Source organism: Pieris brassicae, chromosome 2, assembly GCF_905147105.1.
Source record: "Pieris brassicae chromosome 2, ilPieBrab1.1, whole genome shotgun sequence".
NCBI lineage: Eukaryota > Metazoa > Arthropoda > Insecta > Lepidoptera > Pieridae > Pieris > Pieris brassicae.
Window position 1 is genome coordinate 13,409,545 of NC_059666.1, and position 16,636 is coordinate 13,426,180.

A 16,636-nucleotide genomic window follows, 5' to 3' on the forward strand; every position below is an offset into this window, starting at 1 on the left:
ATTTAACTAAGCCATCGTGTTTTAGCTGTTAATTTCATTATATTTAAGCGCCTAGGTGCTTTAAATTAATTAAAATGTATGAAGAATAATTGTAGGGTCGCATAAAATAAATTATGTGACATATATTATATTGTACAACTTAAAGAGGCTAGCCTAAACTGGAGATAGAGGGAGATATGTCAGAGCGATATTGTGAAGAAAAATGTTATGAGGAAAAACTTAGCCCAAAAACGTCGATGGATCAGGCACAAACGACTGAGAATGCATAATTAATTAATCATTATCTGATAAAGAAATTAAGGCACAGATCTAAAATGATTTAGCTACATTGATTTTTTTTAGTAACCCGTAACCTTAACATGTTTTGCTTAAATTAAAATTCTACTATATATATGATTGGCATCATTAGAAAAATATTTCTAATGTAATTGAAAATCGGCCCAAGACCAAGGTTAGTGACCTTTGCCCTTGCCAGACGTATTTAGTCCAGACTGAAATGTGTCGTGAATTGGCTAGACGGGCTTAATGTATAAGTATCACATGAGAATAATATTATTACATATTCTTGTAAACACATTTCCTTTACATATAAATACATAACACATTATTGTTTTATAATAAGATCGTTACTGTCCGACGCGCAGTATCAATGTTGATTAAAACAATTAACCAATTAACCAAATTATAAAATGTTTGTAATGGAAATTATTTAAGGAATTGATACACTAATTTATTACATTAGTTATGAAACTTAGCGTATGAAATGTTGTTATATAACTAAAAAGGATTTTAAAACGATATAAAAAGAGCAATATACATATATTTGAAATACCTAAGTAACACTGAAAATGTTTAGGAAATGAAAAACGGGTTTGTTCAGACTTAACGCCTGCGCAAATATTACGCCAAAACACCATCGCGTGAACATTGCCGTCATCCGAATCAGGCGCTTGAAGATTCTTCATATTAATCTGTCTACTCATGTCACTTGACCTACGATCATTGTGCAATTCACATCCTTTTTTGAATTATATTAATTTATTAAGTATCTGGGCATTTAATTTACACCATCAATCCGGTAAAGACGTGGTGGCCCAAGAGAGGGGAACAATGAAGAATCCGCGAAATAATAACAATTAATACGTAAATACGACGAGACACCGGTTAGCGCGGCGACCTAACGATCTTCAACATCACATCAAATCATTCCTGTGGATGGAGCCTTGCAGTGGATATTTCTAAAATCATGGGCTGTATTGGAAAGCAGAAAAACAAAGAATATTCGAGCAGTGAATCAGCTAAAGTTTCACATCGAGCAGTCCGTCGACGAGTTCGTCCGAGATTCTTTGAGTTGAAGATTCTTCATATAAATCTGTCTACTCATGTCACTTGACCTACGATCATTGTAAAATTCACATCCTTTTTTGAATTATATTAATTTATTAAGTTAAACCAATTGTAAATAGTTGCACGAGATGGGGCTTCATTAAGAAATGCTAATCGCAACCTATCATAGCATTATTGTTGAGTAAGCCCACAACAAAAGTCATAATAAATCATTGACCGAAAATTGTCTCGCGTTAGGTTCATTTTCACGTGTAACAAGAGTTTTAGATTTGCCGCCAATTCACAAAAACAAATGACAAATGAATTCAATATACTACATTAGGTTACCAAAGAGTTCTAAAATTTAAATTCAAAAAAAAATCACTAGCAATGTTTCTAATTGGCCCGTTCTAAACATTTTCAGTGTTACCTACGTACATGTATATAAAATCTACACCGCCATATTTTTTAGATCTTGTAATAATAACTGGTGTTGTATTTATAATAAACATCACATATTTTCTTTGACTTAAAAGCATTTTCATAATCTGGTGTATAAAACACAAACAAATAAAGGTAATACTTGAGCATGAAACACAGTAAACAGCTAGATCTAATTATTTTTTTTTTCTTTTTCAGATACAAGACCCTCAAGACAGCAATGTTATAGTCCTAACAATAGTGTAAAAAAGTGTAGTGTGTGATAAAACTTAGTGTCAAAATGGGCTGCAATACGAGTTCCGAAGCCAAGTCGAAAAAGGAAGAGAAGGATTCACAGGAAAATAAGGCGAATGCCGCGGCAGGTAATTCTTTATTTATTAAGATATATTAATTTAGATTAGAAGACGCCATTAAACGCCAGTATAATAAATTAGCGCCAGGCCTGTAGCAAACAAGACTTCGATGTTAAGTACAAACTACTACGCGATCCCAAGCTTATGAGAGCACTACGGATATTGAGACATACGTGTCTCCCAAAATTGCATACATAAACGTCGACCTATCGCTATCAAAGTAATAAATTAATGAATCTAAATAAACCAATGGTCTGGTATATTTTAGCATACTCTTTGATAATCCGCAAGTATTGTTTGAGTCCTATACTAAAATGTTTATTAGAAAACTTACCGCGTGCCAAATGACGTATGGGACGAAGTTAGTACAGACTTGCAAATAAGAAAAATTTACAATGAAATGGATGTAAACATGTTTGTGCCAAGTCCCCTTGTGGTTAATCAGATAAAGGTTTTCTGAAAGACTACCTGTTAGAGATTCGGCCTGGTTTTTTTTTTAAATTTATAATTTGGTACGTGTGCAATTAAGTGAATGGATAGAAGTTATCTGGAAAATGCACTTTGGCCCAACAATTTTATCAATAATTATAGCAAACCTACTATTAATTTAAATTATATATTTTGATTATTTTGAAATTTTTAAGGTATATAAAATACATTTTGATTATAAATAAAATCAGTAGTGTAATAAAAGCAGTTCAACTAACGACCTCGTAAAAATATCTCATTCGGCTAAAGATTCATTTTTACTGCTGAAGAATTCATTCATTGATCTTATGTAAGTTAAAGGAAGGGTGTTTGGACACAATCTAACATCAAAAATTCTAATACTGAAGAAGCGCCATCTCTATTTGGTATATCGAAATTCTTTGTCATCATATTGTTTCGCGCAACTTCTCCAAGATGGCAGAAATAATTTTAATCCAGAACATTTAGTTTGAATCTAACAAGATGATACGATATCGGTATAAAAATAGTCCTTACAATTATTTTATTAATAACTAAAACAAAGTTTAAGAAAACAAAACAAAATGTTATATTAAAGTTAAATGATAAAAGAAGGTTAAGTTGTGTTAGCAGTTATTATATTGTTTTCTTTTATCTAAGCTTAGTAAGTAAAAAAATATTATTCTACAGAACTGGGACAGATATGAATTAAGTAATAAAAAGAAAAAAAAATACACTTCCAGTCAAAATAGGTTTGTTAACCCCGGCAATTTGTTGGGTTGCCAGCATTTTGTGATAAATGACAGCTTATATTGCAAGAAGAATTTTCTTGTCTAACTGACAAGTAATTGTTTTTAATTTCTAAGATCAGCACAGACTTGATCTCGATTTACTATTTTAGGTAATTTGATATAGCGTTGTTAATATTTAATATTAGTGGTATACATTCCTGTATTAATATAACAGTAAACAGTTAATGGGACCTAGAGCCTCATACTATTTTCAAAATTTTACCTAGATGGCGTGTTGTTCACTAACTTTTGTTGACGGTGACATCTGTTGAAATGACGGACTAATTAATGAAAAGGTTCGGTAACATCTTGCAACTTAGTTCCTGATTTCCGCCATTACATTATAATATAATGTTATAAAATATGTTGTCTATATTAATAAAGTCTTGTAAAAAAACGGACACCTAAAGAAATTTACTATCTAAAGTTGAATTCAGTTAATTAAGTGAAATTTGATTGTCTGATTCTGTATACTTTTGTGAATTCTGGCATTATTTAATTATTTTTTGATGAATTCCTTGAAAACCGATTCACACAACCAAACAAGAAGTGGTCGGAAATAAAGGCAAGAAGATTTTATATTATTTATAATTAAATAAGTCGGGTACGCTTTCCATTATGTTTTTAATAATGTTTTGTGTAATATGTTCCCACTCTTCTGCAATTACTCTTTTTAGCTCCCTGATGTTTTGTGAAGCAGGTTGCAAGGATCTTCCTCGTCAATGATCAATCGATTGATGTCAGGCCTTAGAGTTAGGCAATCTAAACGACGGATTCCAACTTTTTGCATCTACGCTACCACGTCGCTAGAATTGAACCAGCATTGTCACAAAAAAATGCCATAATTCACATCACGCATATTAATTTACACGATTATAAGTATACAGACGACGTTAATTAATTGAAACTTATTTTAAATAATTGCGACAGACATGTGAAAATTTTCGGCTAACGACGTGATGAATGATTCATGAACAATGTCTTAGATACATTTCAAAATAGTTATTGAATCACGAAAAATCCAAAAGTTTTGTTAAAAATAATATAAGTATTTTTAGTATCTAAAGGAAATAGCTTAAGATAGGTTTCCGGTTTAGAGTTATTTACATGTCTTAACAATTAGCAAAACTAACTTTTAAAATAGGAAGCTTCAATAGATTTTAAGTCAAATCGGGATGGGCTAGGCATACAAATGTAATAGAAGCTGCAAACGAAGCCTCTCCAATATCCCTAGGAATAGCAGTAATAAAATAATTGGTTATAACAGCAGTGCAATTATTATTTTACATCAAATAGCACTGGCGTAACTATACCATCTGGGGCCCGTTGAAATTTCTTTTGATGGGGCCCTATCAGTAAAAATCGTCACGTACTCAGTTTAATTTTAACTTTAATAATCTTCGAGATTTTCAGCGTACTCAATTACACGTTGTACACCCAATAATGCCACAATAATAACTCCTCTCTCAGGCAAGAGGGAATGGTCTGTAGTCCCCAGGCTAAATGCATATTGCATTCATCCATAGAACATAATATCTCAATGGATTAATAATCTATTCCCTAGCTTTTTAGTGAAGGAAACGTGAGGAAACCTGCATACATTTAAAATGAAATGAAATGAAAATAACAAATTTTTGAACTCGCAGCCTCTTGGGCAGGGCCCGCGGCATTTTGCCAGCCCTGCCACCCTATTGTTACGCCAATGTCAAATAGTGAACCCTTCGTTACGAATTATTAGATCAAATAATACATTTAGATAAAAAGTTTTTATTTTTCATATTTTATTGATAAACGCCAATGATCTTGTACATTATAGCGTCAAAGTAAACTAGCTATCGTTTTAAACAGTTTACTATGCCAGGTCGATCGATCCTACAACATCCAGGTTAGGGCTGATGCATGTTGAGTGCGATAATAAAAGAATAGAGATAGAGCGCACCAACCGGAGAGGAATTGACTTGTGAATTGCAGAAAGACAGTTGTTTGACTATTGAAGTTTCATTTCAAGCTAAAACTCTATTTTGTAATTTATGTGTAGAACGCTGCGTTATGGTTATATAAGCAAGCGGCTTTCTTTCCAAAAGATTTATAAAAATCCAGCGAAAACGTAATAAGCTACAGATATACTATATACAGTCGAAACCGTTCATGACGACATTGTTTAGAACAACATTCCGGTTATATTGAGTAAAATCAAAGGTTCCAGTGATATCTATTGTATTAGGTACTTAATAACAATGTCATCGGCTGTTACGACTATCGGTTTTTACGACCAAATATGAGTAGACCCTTCGATGGCTTATAACAGATTTTGACTGTTTATTTATTTTATTTATTAAGACTTCGTTGCAGAAACATAATACATTTGATATATTTAAATGAAAAGGAGGGCAAGTTATTTCGACAAAACTAAAATAGGAACATAAAAAACTAAAGAGGACACAATATGAAAAAGAAAAAGTGCTCATATTAGCTACGTATAGTGGATATATTCTTTATGCGGAAAAACATAGCGGGACGTCGTCGGACTACATATTTGCTTCAAAGGTTCTATATAAACCCCTAAGCTGGCTTCGATCAAAATTGTAACGAAAATATTTCAGCTAATTTATGAACGTATACAAATTTTAATACATTGTCTTTACCTCGCGTAATACGACAATGTGTCGAGTGTTAAAGAATCTAAATGTCTTAAACTACGGTACTTCGTTCACCTGTTCATGCAATTCAGTTCAAGCTGTTTAAACAGATTTTTTATAAAAATACAGCAAAACAATTACCTTTAATGAACTAGCGATAAAAAGTACGGCGCTTTTAACGCAGCGATGAATTAGGTTTGTGGTATACAAAGACGGTTCCCTACCATATACTATATTATAGAAGGGACATGCCGCCCATGGTCACATTTTGAATTAAACACAGACACAGATTAGAATTAAAATTACGGTCTTTTTTTGAAAGGCCCAATTCGGTAACTGTCAAGCAATATATTTATACTAAAAATTTTGCGATTGCATTTGTTTTGTGTGTTGAGTTCCGGTAACCTGAACCTGAAGGTGTAGAGGGGTTAATTGGGTACTTGAATCTAAAAGAAATTTATCAGTAATATAATAAAGTGTCAGTAATTTTAATAGCGATTCGAATGATGAATTTCCATGAATTCGGAGAAAGTTTAAGATCGCGTGGTAGAATTCTTTTCTTTTTCTATATTAACAGTGTAACGGCGAATCCATAAAAGTAGCGCCACGGCGCGCCACAATATTAATACTATAGTACCTTTAATGCCAAATGTACCCGCAGCATTACAACACCCCTATATTTATACGCTGAGCGGCAGAGCTCTCGCGATAGTCCTACCGACCAGACGTCCCACGACGTCATCATTCCCCCGCGTCCCCTTAATCAGTAACAGTGGATTTACTAAGGAAATACCTAAAGATCGTCGAGGATAAGTTATTTCCCGGTAAGTGTTAAAGTTATTTAGTATTTAATTCATGATTTACTGTATGTTTTGACAAATACTTGTGTTGTTACGGTATAAGTATTATAAATATATTCACGTCTTATTTTATATTATCCCGAAAAAAATCCAATTACTTAACGAAAAGACAATTTATGAATGTATGAAGACAAATATGTATATAATTATTTTAAATAATTTCAAATAAATTATTGGTTAATTTCCATTTCACGATTTTTAATTATAAAATTACACGATGTGAGTTGACGATCTTTTATTCGATAACGCATTTAAAGCTTTTAAACGTTTCCATATCTATGGGTATAAAATATTTGCTTTTAATATAAATTATATAATTCATATATAATATATTGCAAGCCTTCTGGCAATGTGAGTGTCCATGGGCGGCGGTATCACTTAACAGCGGGTGAGCCTGCTGTCCATTAGCCTTAAATATATTTTTTTTATGTTTTCTTTGTTCTCCAAAACGGCGTGTTTTCAGCTGTTATTAATAGTTGGTCGATTTATTCGGGAAAATAAAGGCGAGCCCTTTTCAGACCTACAGGAGTAATATATCAAAAAGTATTAAAGTAGGTACACGGGATGGATTATGTGATGGGATGGTAGATAGATGGTAAAAATCGTGGCTTCAACGTTTTTTTAAGGACTGGGCCTCAGAGATCTGTTTTATGATCAATCGTCAATCTAATACGCAAGTAGATAAGGCACATAATGCTTTACTTTAGATTTCGGGCGAATGTTAAATGTGCACATAGACAGAAAGTCCATTGGTCCGGGACCAAGTTTTCTGTATCCGTCTCATGATAATAAATCTAAGAGGCAAGTAGGTGCATCCTGTGCCAGACACACGCCATCGATTTTTTTTGGCAAGTTTCCTCACGATGTTTTCCTTCACCGTTTGAGCCAATGTTAAATGTGGACATAGAAACTGCATTGGTGAGCAGCAATCATTTTTAACTGACATTATAGAAGGACGTTATTAATTCTACTCGTACATGTATTTTTTTTGTATATTCAACGCTGACATGCCCATCGAGGTACCTATGCCGCAGGAGTTTCTTTGTCATATTACTGTTTTAACCATACAATAAGGTTCTTTATTTCCGAACGAATTCGACTTAGGGTCAAGAAGAGAGCGTACCAATTCCCTCCTCCCTGTTCTAAAAAAAAGGTTTTAATCTAATATAAAATGTTTTCGGTTCGATTTATGACACAAAGCTAGAATAGAGGGATTTGGCTGATTTAGTCAACCTATAAAATATTTTATAACCTAAATACCTATTTTTAAAAGTTTCTATGTGTGTAATAATATTTTTTTATGCGTCGGTGTTTCTTGTTTGTGTTATGTTAAACTAGCTAAACGTAATACTATCAATTAAATATAAAAATAAAATACAAAATAAATAAATGGCGCTAAAATCTTTTGAGGTCTGGGCCTCAGATTTCTGTATCTGTTTCATGATCATTTATTAATCGAATAGGCAAGTATAATAATAAGCAAGCTCACGACGTTTTCCTTCACAGTTCGAGCTAATGTTAAATGCGCATATAGAAAGAAAATCCATTGGTACACAGCAGGAATCGAACGTAGCATGTGGTCGTACCACAGGTCGAGTCGCACGCTGAAGCCATTAGGCCAACATTGCTCTTATCAATTAATTATATAATCACTTATTTAACTTAAGCACTAATCAGTCCCTGTACCAAGAGAGATGACTTAATTTAAAAAAAAAACTGATTATATAAATTAACAAACACAATAAAAACGTAACATATATTATGAGCATACCAAATGTTTTTTAAGGAGCTTTCATTATTTTTCATGAAAATAATGATTATAAAATAATGTAGGTTATTCTCATTCTATTAATTATTTGATTCGAAGCGAGAGGGTTCTTTTTATAGAGGTTCTAATGAATTAATTATGAAACTGAACCTTTCTGTATTCTTTTGTATGTTATTTGTGTAGATCATACAGTTTTAAGCAATAAATTATTGACGGATTTCTTAGAAACGAGATTGTAATGGGGGAAATAGATAAAAACAATTTATGTGCCCCAGAACCTTAAGCATTAATCAAGGCTTTGCTATCCTGCGAAATCTCATCCCTGAGGTCGTAGGTTCAATCCCCGGATGTTCACCAATGGAATTTTTATCTGCGTATTTAACATTGGCTAATATATATATAAAAGCCGATATAAAAAATCGACGGTGTGTGTCTGGTATAGAAGGCTGATCACCTCCTTGCCTATTAGATTGATTATCAAGAGATAGATAGAGGAAACTTAGGCCCATACCTACAAAGGTTGTAGTTCCTCTGATTAAATTTATCTTTTGTCACGTTTTAAAAATTCACAAGCCTCTAAAAGGGGTTTTAGACTCCATTTAGACTATTAAAATTAATATCAGCAATACAATTTTCAACATTTAAAAAATTAATTTAATCTCAATTAAGCGCTATTCGTTAGTTTCACGCGATACCGTAGACACTAAATAAATAATAGTTTAATTGTGGCTCGGAAAATAGTTTGCATCTATTTTATACAAATTTATCAAATAGATGCACGACTATATTTATTTATTTAATTTAACCAAAACATCTTTAATTTCAAAATTATAGAATATAAGATACATGTATAATAACTAACCTTAAAATAAAATAACTAAAATATATTATTAAAAGAAGTCCCTTTAGCCAAGGTTCCGAAATTGGTAGCGTTCCCCTTTCGAATAGCTAGACTACTACGTAGTTCGTTAGAATCTTTGATAGTAACTAGTAAATTTAAAAAAATGTAAGTATGATAAAATAAAACTGAACTCACTGTATACCAATATAGCTGTTAGCTTTATCAACGTTTATGGTTTCACGGCGATGCTTTAACTCCGGATATAGTTGATACGTTCCGTCGGGCGCGAACACCTTACATTGCTGCGCGGTGTACGTCTTACCGCAGTATACAGAGAACATACACACCAGCGTATCTAGAACTACTGTTGCCTGTCATAGTGATGTTTGAAAGGATTTAAATTAATTATTTATTAAAAAATTCAATAATAAAATGCGATTTGCAAGCATGGTTGTTTGATGAGATAATTTAATTAATTGTTTATAAGTGAAAAATAAACGCGTTGTATCCTATAAACTGTACTATGACATTCTCTAAAATCACAGATTATATTGAAATAACTCCAGCACATGTCTTAAAATTACTGAAGAGTAGTCGTAAGATTTTTTAAGCATTTGACAAACAAATAAATATCGCTTTTAAATTAACGATATCGGTGTATGGCATATGACGAAGATAAATGGAAGCATCCTTTCACCAACCAAGAGCAGACAAGCCATCCAATGGGAGCATGATCATCCAAAGAGTTGGAGGAGTCGGAAACGATTGTTAGTTCGTTCAACAGAATCTCTAGACCAATATGTGTTGACACATTTGACAAGCCATAATAAGTCCATTGGACCAATCACAATCACGATATAATTATTGTGTTCATGGGTAAAGAAGATAAGTTCAGACGATGAGTCTTAATGCACATAGATATCTTTCATGCTTAAACTTTCATTCTTACCTTATTTAAGTCAGTAGCTGTACACTCAATGAACACGTTTTTGGTATTCAAAGTTATTTTTGAATGGTCTCCATAATAATATAATATAATTCTTATACTTTTATTAATATTATTATATAACAATTTTAACCATATTGTTCAAGTCGTAGTTATTTACTTCGTAATCAGTTAACAAAAATTATATGTAATAACAAACAATTACACTAAAATTTTAGCTAAAGATGGAATGCATGATATTTACCTACAAAAATCTTCAAACATTTACAAAAGGGAAGAAAACAATAAAAAATATTCAATACATTTAACTAAGTGATACCTAACTTGGCTGTCTTGCGTTATGGTGTCAAAGTTAAGGTATGAGGCTCATGATGCAGATAGTCTTCCTTTCATTACGGTGGAAAAAAATACAATTTACCGTTATGTAAATCTTCTGCAATGGAGGAAAACAAGTATTTTTCGAAAAAAACAGCAGTGAAAACGAAGTAGATGGAAGAATAAATGCGACTTGGAAGAAGTACTGGACCCACAAGGAAATTATGAAAGGAAACTACAGTCTACAACACAAGAAGATAACAATGGATTCAAATATTCTACTTGTCTGACATACGCAAGTCAAACGTGAAGCAAGAAAAATCCTGTTTTGCCAGCATGCAATAGAAAGAAACATCTTGTAGTAGAGAAGAATAAACAAAACAAGAATTGTTGATATTTGTAAAAAACAAAACTTACAGATGCACTTATACACGCTCTAAGGCTTAAATGGAAGTAGGCAGGTCATATTGCTAGAGCGCGAGATAAAAGATGGACACTAGAAATAAAAAAATGGACTGGACCTACTGGAAAGAGATGTATAGGACGACAAAAGAAAAGATTGACAGATGACGTTATAGAACTGGCGGGGAAAAACTGGATGAATGTTGCTCAGGACAAAGAGAAATGGAAAAATATGGACGAAGCTTTTACCCTAAAAGGGGCCATAGAAAAACTAGACCACTAAACAAGAATTGTAACTTATTTTTTTTTAAACTTATACTAACACAAGTAATACTAATATAAAGGAATGTAAACTAACCACTTGTTGTATGGATTAATTAATAAAGCTTTAATAATAATAAAAAAACCTTCTGACAATTCAAAACTGTATATTGTTTTATTTGAAGGAAAACGGAAGCACGAACGTCCATTGAATAGATAACTATACAAATTGTATGAAAAATCGATACGTTCTGACAAAACTATAGATATCGAATTGATCATTGAATACTCGAGGTAAAATTCAGGTAGTCTTTTTCTAATATTCGATATCATAAACTGCCGCTCAGGTGGAAGATTGAATGCACTGCAGTCCTTTTGAAAAGCCTTGAACATTAGCGCGAATTGGTTGAAGCGAAATAAAAATTTCCGCAAGATTTTCCAACGAATTTATGCTTTCCTTCGAGAGTTTTGCTTCGTGTATATTCAAATATCAATTTATTTGAGTTTAAAGCTAGACTAGTGAAGTTATATGAATAAATACGATGCCCCGAGGCACGGAGTTAACACAATTCAGCATTTTTAGCGTTAGTTCTTCAAAATTACTTAACCACTCTAAAAGCGTGATATAATAATAATAATTAAAGCTTACATTAAATTAAAAAACATAAATTGTATTTCCCCTGTTATCCCACGAATAATATGAAAGTATGCTATCGTAATAGAAGAGTTACGATACATTTTTGTATCGAAATATTTGGAACTAAAGAGACCACCTTTGGTCGAATAGTATACGTCTAGTAATCTATACATATAGTATACAATGCCCACATTTTAAAACTATAGTTTTATACAGAGTATTGTATACGTAAAGTGTGAAATGTTATGTTTAAGTTATAGCCATTTGTTTTATGAATAATTTAGAAGCGCATTAGTCCCACGATTTTTATATTTTATTCATGAACTGGCATATATTGATAGTTCATTTGAGATTCATGTGACCTGTGTAATTAACATATTTTTTATTCGAGCAAGTGAAAAGGTTATGCGGGCATTAATTGGGTCAGAATTAATTAAATACGGGTCCTTTGTGTGTTTGTACGAGTTATTCTCGTCTCACTAGTAGGGGACGTATACCAACTGGAAAATATAGTCAGTCTGCCATGACCACAGATAGCGGATAAAACGTGATAGTAAAAAGTTACATTTATTCTTAATTCAAAAATTTAAAAGTGGAATTCTTATATTAAATAATTCTTTATTAATAGTGTGTTAAGTTAAATTTATTCTGAAAGCTTATTCGCCGTGGTATATCTAATTATTCATTCATTCTTGATTCATCATCGTTCATAATACGTGTAACATGTGACCACGTCTAATGATGGTGAAGACGACTTCACCAAATATGAATTTAAGGCTGTGTGGAGACGTTTAACATAAATGAAACTACATATTTCGGTTGTTATTTTAATCATGTAAAGTATTGAAAACATGAATAACTCCTAGGCCTTAATTAACTAAACTTAACTTAAATATATTTTAATACCAAAAATTAAATACAATTGAGATTTTTGTCTTTTATATTGATAATCACTGCTGCGCCATAATATAATATTGGATTTGGAAATTGACACAGTAACTCTATACACTGATTCTGTGTTACGTTATATGAAACCTTACAAAGCATTAGAGTGTCCAGAATTTACTGAGCCTTTGATCTTATTCCATTAATGGAGTAACTTAATAGAACCATATCAGTTTAAAGTAAAGGAAAAGTCTGAGTTTGCGTGACGATATAAATAAAAATGTTTATTCTTTACGTCTGGATACTAACTGCTAATATACGTATGTACTGATATGCATGTACTATACAGTCAAGGAAATAAGCATAGTAAATACCTAAACAATTAATGTGTGTACACACGTAAGAAGTGAAACTTCTTGATGACCTTATTTTTCGAAAAATGATCTACTTATTGCAACATTACAGAAATTGGTTAAATAAGATAAAGTTTAACAAAGGGTTTTATTATCATAGACATGAAAACAAATAATACAATTATTTCATTTTATCTTATTACTACTAAGATTATTACGGAATTTTATTAATTGTAATATAACTATCATTGTTATCGTTATTATATATTTTTGTTATTAATGGCTTCGAATCAACCGTGGTAGGGATAAGAAGAAGATGTCGCGTAACGGAAAAATATGACGGTAATTTTTTTTCTAACGCCGATAAAGATGGTTTACTTCAATAAATAAGGTAATAACACACAAAAATTGAAAAATGTCTAAAAACTGTCAAATTTAAGACATATTACTTCATTTTGTATAAAATATATATGCACTATCCACTATACACTAACAGATACAATGAAGAGGTATAGATACAATTAGGTGATAAATTCTTGTATAATAATGTGATAAATAATAATAAAACATTACCAATTTTTACAAATGTTAACAATAAACAGTGTTAATTTCACTATCCATGGCTTTCTTTCTCCGTTTGCTTCCCGCAAACGCTTCTATATCTTCTAACCTATCTCTATGATCCTCTTCTTTTTTCTTCCCTTAGCCTTTTACCAAAAGTTGTCTTTAAAATCCATCTTATATCTGCTTATGCGCTACATCCCCTGCCCATTGCCATTTCAGTTTTAGGGTCATAACTTTTGTTTTTCGTCTTATTTTTTCGCTTTTTACTTTTTGTATTCCATTACTCTCTGGTTAGTTACTGGTTTAGTTTTTATTTTTGTATTGTATGTCAAAGTTTGGCATCTTATAGTCGTATGTATAAACCATTACGATATTTTTTGGCTCATATAACCACAAATTTGTGGACATCCATGTGAACAAAGCCGAGTATGTCCTTTGTTCTAAAAGTTGCTTCAGCATTAGCAGTCTTGGCATAACTGAGAACAACTTTGTTTAGCGTCCTAATTATTTGCAACGGTACTACTTTGACTCTAAAGTGGATAAACTAGCTTTCACAGACTTATTATGATTAAATTTGAAAGTTTGAAATCTCAAAAGTGCTTTAAATCTTTGATTTCGCGGCAATGTCAACGCCTACAATGTTAAAAGTAAATATCTATCTTATTAGCTGACCATTTGTTCTGACATATAAATATTATTTTAGTGTTAATATAGCTATTAAAAGGGGGGGGGGGGGAATAATTTTTCTATAACGCAATTCATTTAATCAAACAAAAAAGTTGCCTACCGAAAATAGACAAAAATGTTGAGATATATCATTCCAACCGTTTTAGTACACTTCATATATCAATGGGCTTCGATTCCGAGTGTCTAAAGTTTTACAAGAGAGGAAGTGGAATCTCTTCGCTCGTGAAATCTTGTAACCCAATTTTGAGTCTTTTGTTTGCGCGACATACATTTACAGCAAAGCCGAATAGTTAGAGTGGAATGAAGGGAAATCAAATAAAAAATCGGTTGTCTGTAAAGTCGGTTTACTAACGATGGTTGAACATGACAACGTCATAAGAAAATACTGATGGAATGGTTGCTTTTTCAAAAGAACATTTTATTTGTTTGGTTTATATTTTGTATGGATATAGAGAAGTAGGTAAATGGAAATTACAATTGAATGGATCAAGTTACATTTATTTGTACGCATAAATACAATTATGTCAATTTTTATCGCTCCCTCAAGTAGGAGAGATACAAATGTCGAACGCTACCGAGCGCGGAGGCCAATTGTGCCTCTTTGTCGCTCGTTCTGCGCTCTCGCTTGCGCTTCAAGCCTTAAATGGAACGCCTCAGAACGAGGTAACACCAAAGAGCGAGGTAACGCCGCATGAGTCATGGTTTTTCGTCCGCGCAGCCGGCTCCATCGAATTATGAGACGTTGTCACGTCAAAAGATTTTCGTCGAATTTTACCTTTGAAAAGTGAACAAACATTTTTCATTTAATCCGGCAAGTTTCACAAATTACCAGCGGATGCCATTCCAAAATGGCTGGTTTGAACTCGCTGCGACATATTATGTCATAATTAATGTTCAGTCCGGCTAATCTTCTAAATTAGCTCAACAATGTCCAATCCTAGGTATTACCTAAAATTGGATAAATAGTACTTACGTATTAATATATAATAAGCGTTTTTATTAATGAAAAACGTCCAAACCATTGATCATTCATCGGTTGCAAAGCTTTAGGCAACTAGTTAGAGTCTTTCGTGCCTGTCACAGTTTTTTGGGTGCAATATACGCACGTTTTCTCAAGATATTCTTACCGTACGAAATCACGACCCATTTGCATGTTTATTGACTAGGTTAACATTGCTCATAATACTGTAGGTCTGTTGAGAAAGGTGTACTGTTCATTCAAAAAAGAAGGATTCTCAACAATTCTAACTGGCTAATTGAAGGCAACGGTGAAATTCAGTGAGTTCAGAACTTAAAAAACATTTGTATGGCGGGTTTATGTTTTAATCGTTATTTTAAACGCAGATTATTATACAAGGAATACGTCTAACAATAACAGAATCGTTAATTTTCCATACTAAGTACCATTATCCCGATAGAAGCAATTTTCCTCCATAAAAGGAACAAAGACATTCAGGACAATGTTTTTTTACTTCAAGTGAAGGTATTTTAATTAAGACCAGCTGTTGTATTCCTTTACGATGGTCTACAAAGAACTAATAAAGTAAGCTAATGGATTCTACCTTTTATCACAAGAAAGGTTAGCTATTTGAGCGGAATAAAAGGTTTTAATACTTGAAATTCAACAAAATTATAAAAGAATACCTCCAACTAAAATTGGAATTTAAATACGAATAGCGGGATGCTCTAAAACTTCCAATAGCGATTCCAACTTCTATATTGAGTTTTGTGTTCGCAGTTCTAAGGTCGCAAAAACTCAATATTAAAGTCGACATCGCTTTCACTATAGAAATTTATTTAATTATTTTCTATTTTTACAGGAAGTTAAAACTACAATATAAAAATGAAATTAAGAATATAAACAAAATAAGAAAACAAAACCTTTTTATAGATAATGCAATTCTTGTGAATTCAGCCAGTGTGCAGCTAAATATATCCGTCTCACATTAATAATATTCAAGGTGCGCAAGATACACGCAAATGGTGCTTTTCTGAGCACTCGCTCGATTCGATGACCATACTGAGAATGGCGCATGCGCACTTCGATAGGAATTCTTGCTGAACATATTGATTTGAGTAATTTCGGATATCCTGTCTCACTTGTTATTTGAGAATATAAT

The 16,636-nt window shown here is 32.4% G+C and overlaps 1 protein-coding gene across 1 annotated transcript in view; it reads left to right on the forward strand.

Moving 5' to 3' along the window:
- Positions 1–16,636, forward strand: part of LOC123720564 (cilia- and flagella-associated protein 91) — an 86,930-nt gene that overhangs the window by 11,613 nt on the left and 58,681 nt on the right. The window contains exon 2 of the mRNA XM_045677229.1: positions 1,966–2,129. Within this exon, the coding sequence (XP_045533185.1) occupies positions 2,048–2,129 (82 nt within the window). The 5' untranslated portion in view covers positions 1,966–2,047. The remainder of the gene's footprint in view (positions 1–1,965; positions 2,130–16,636) is intronic.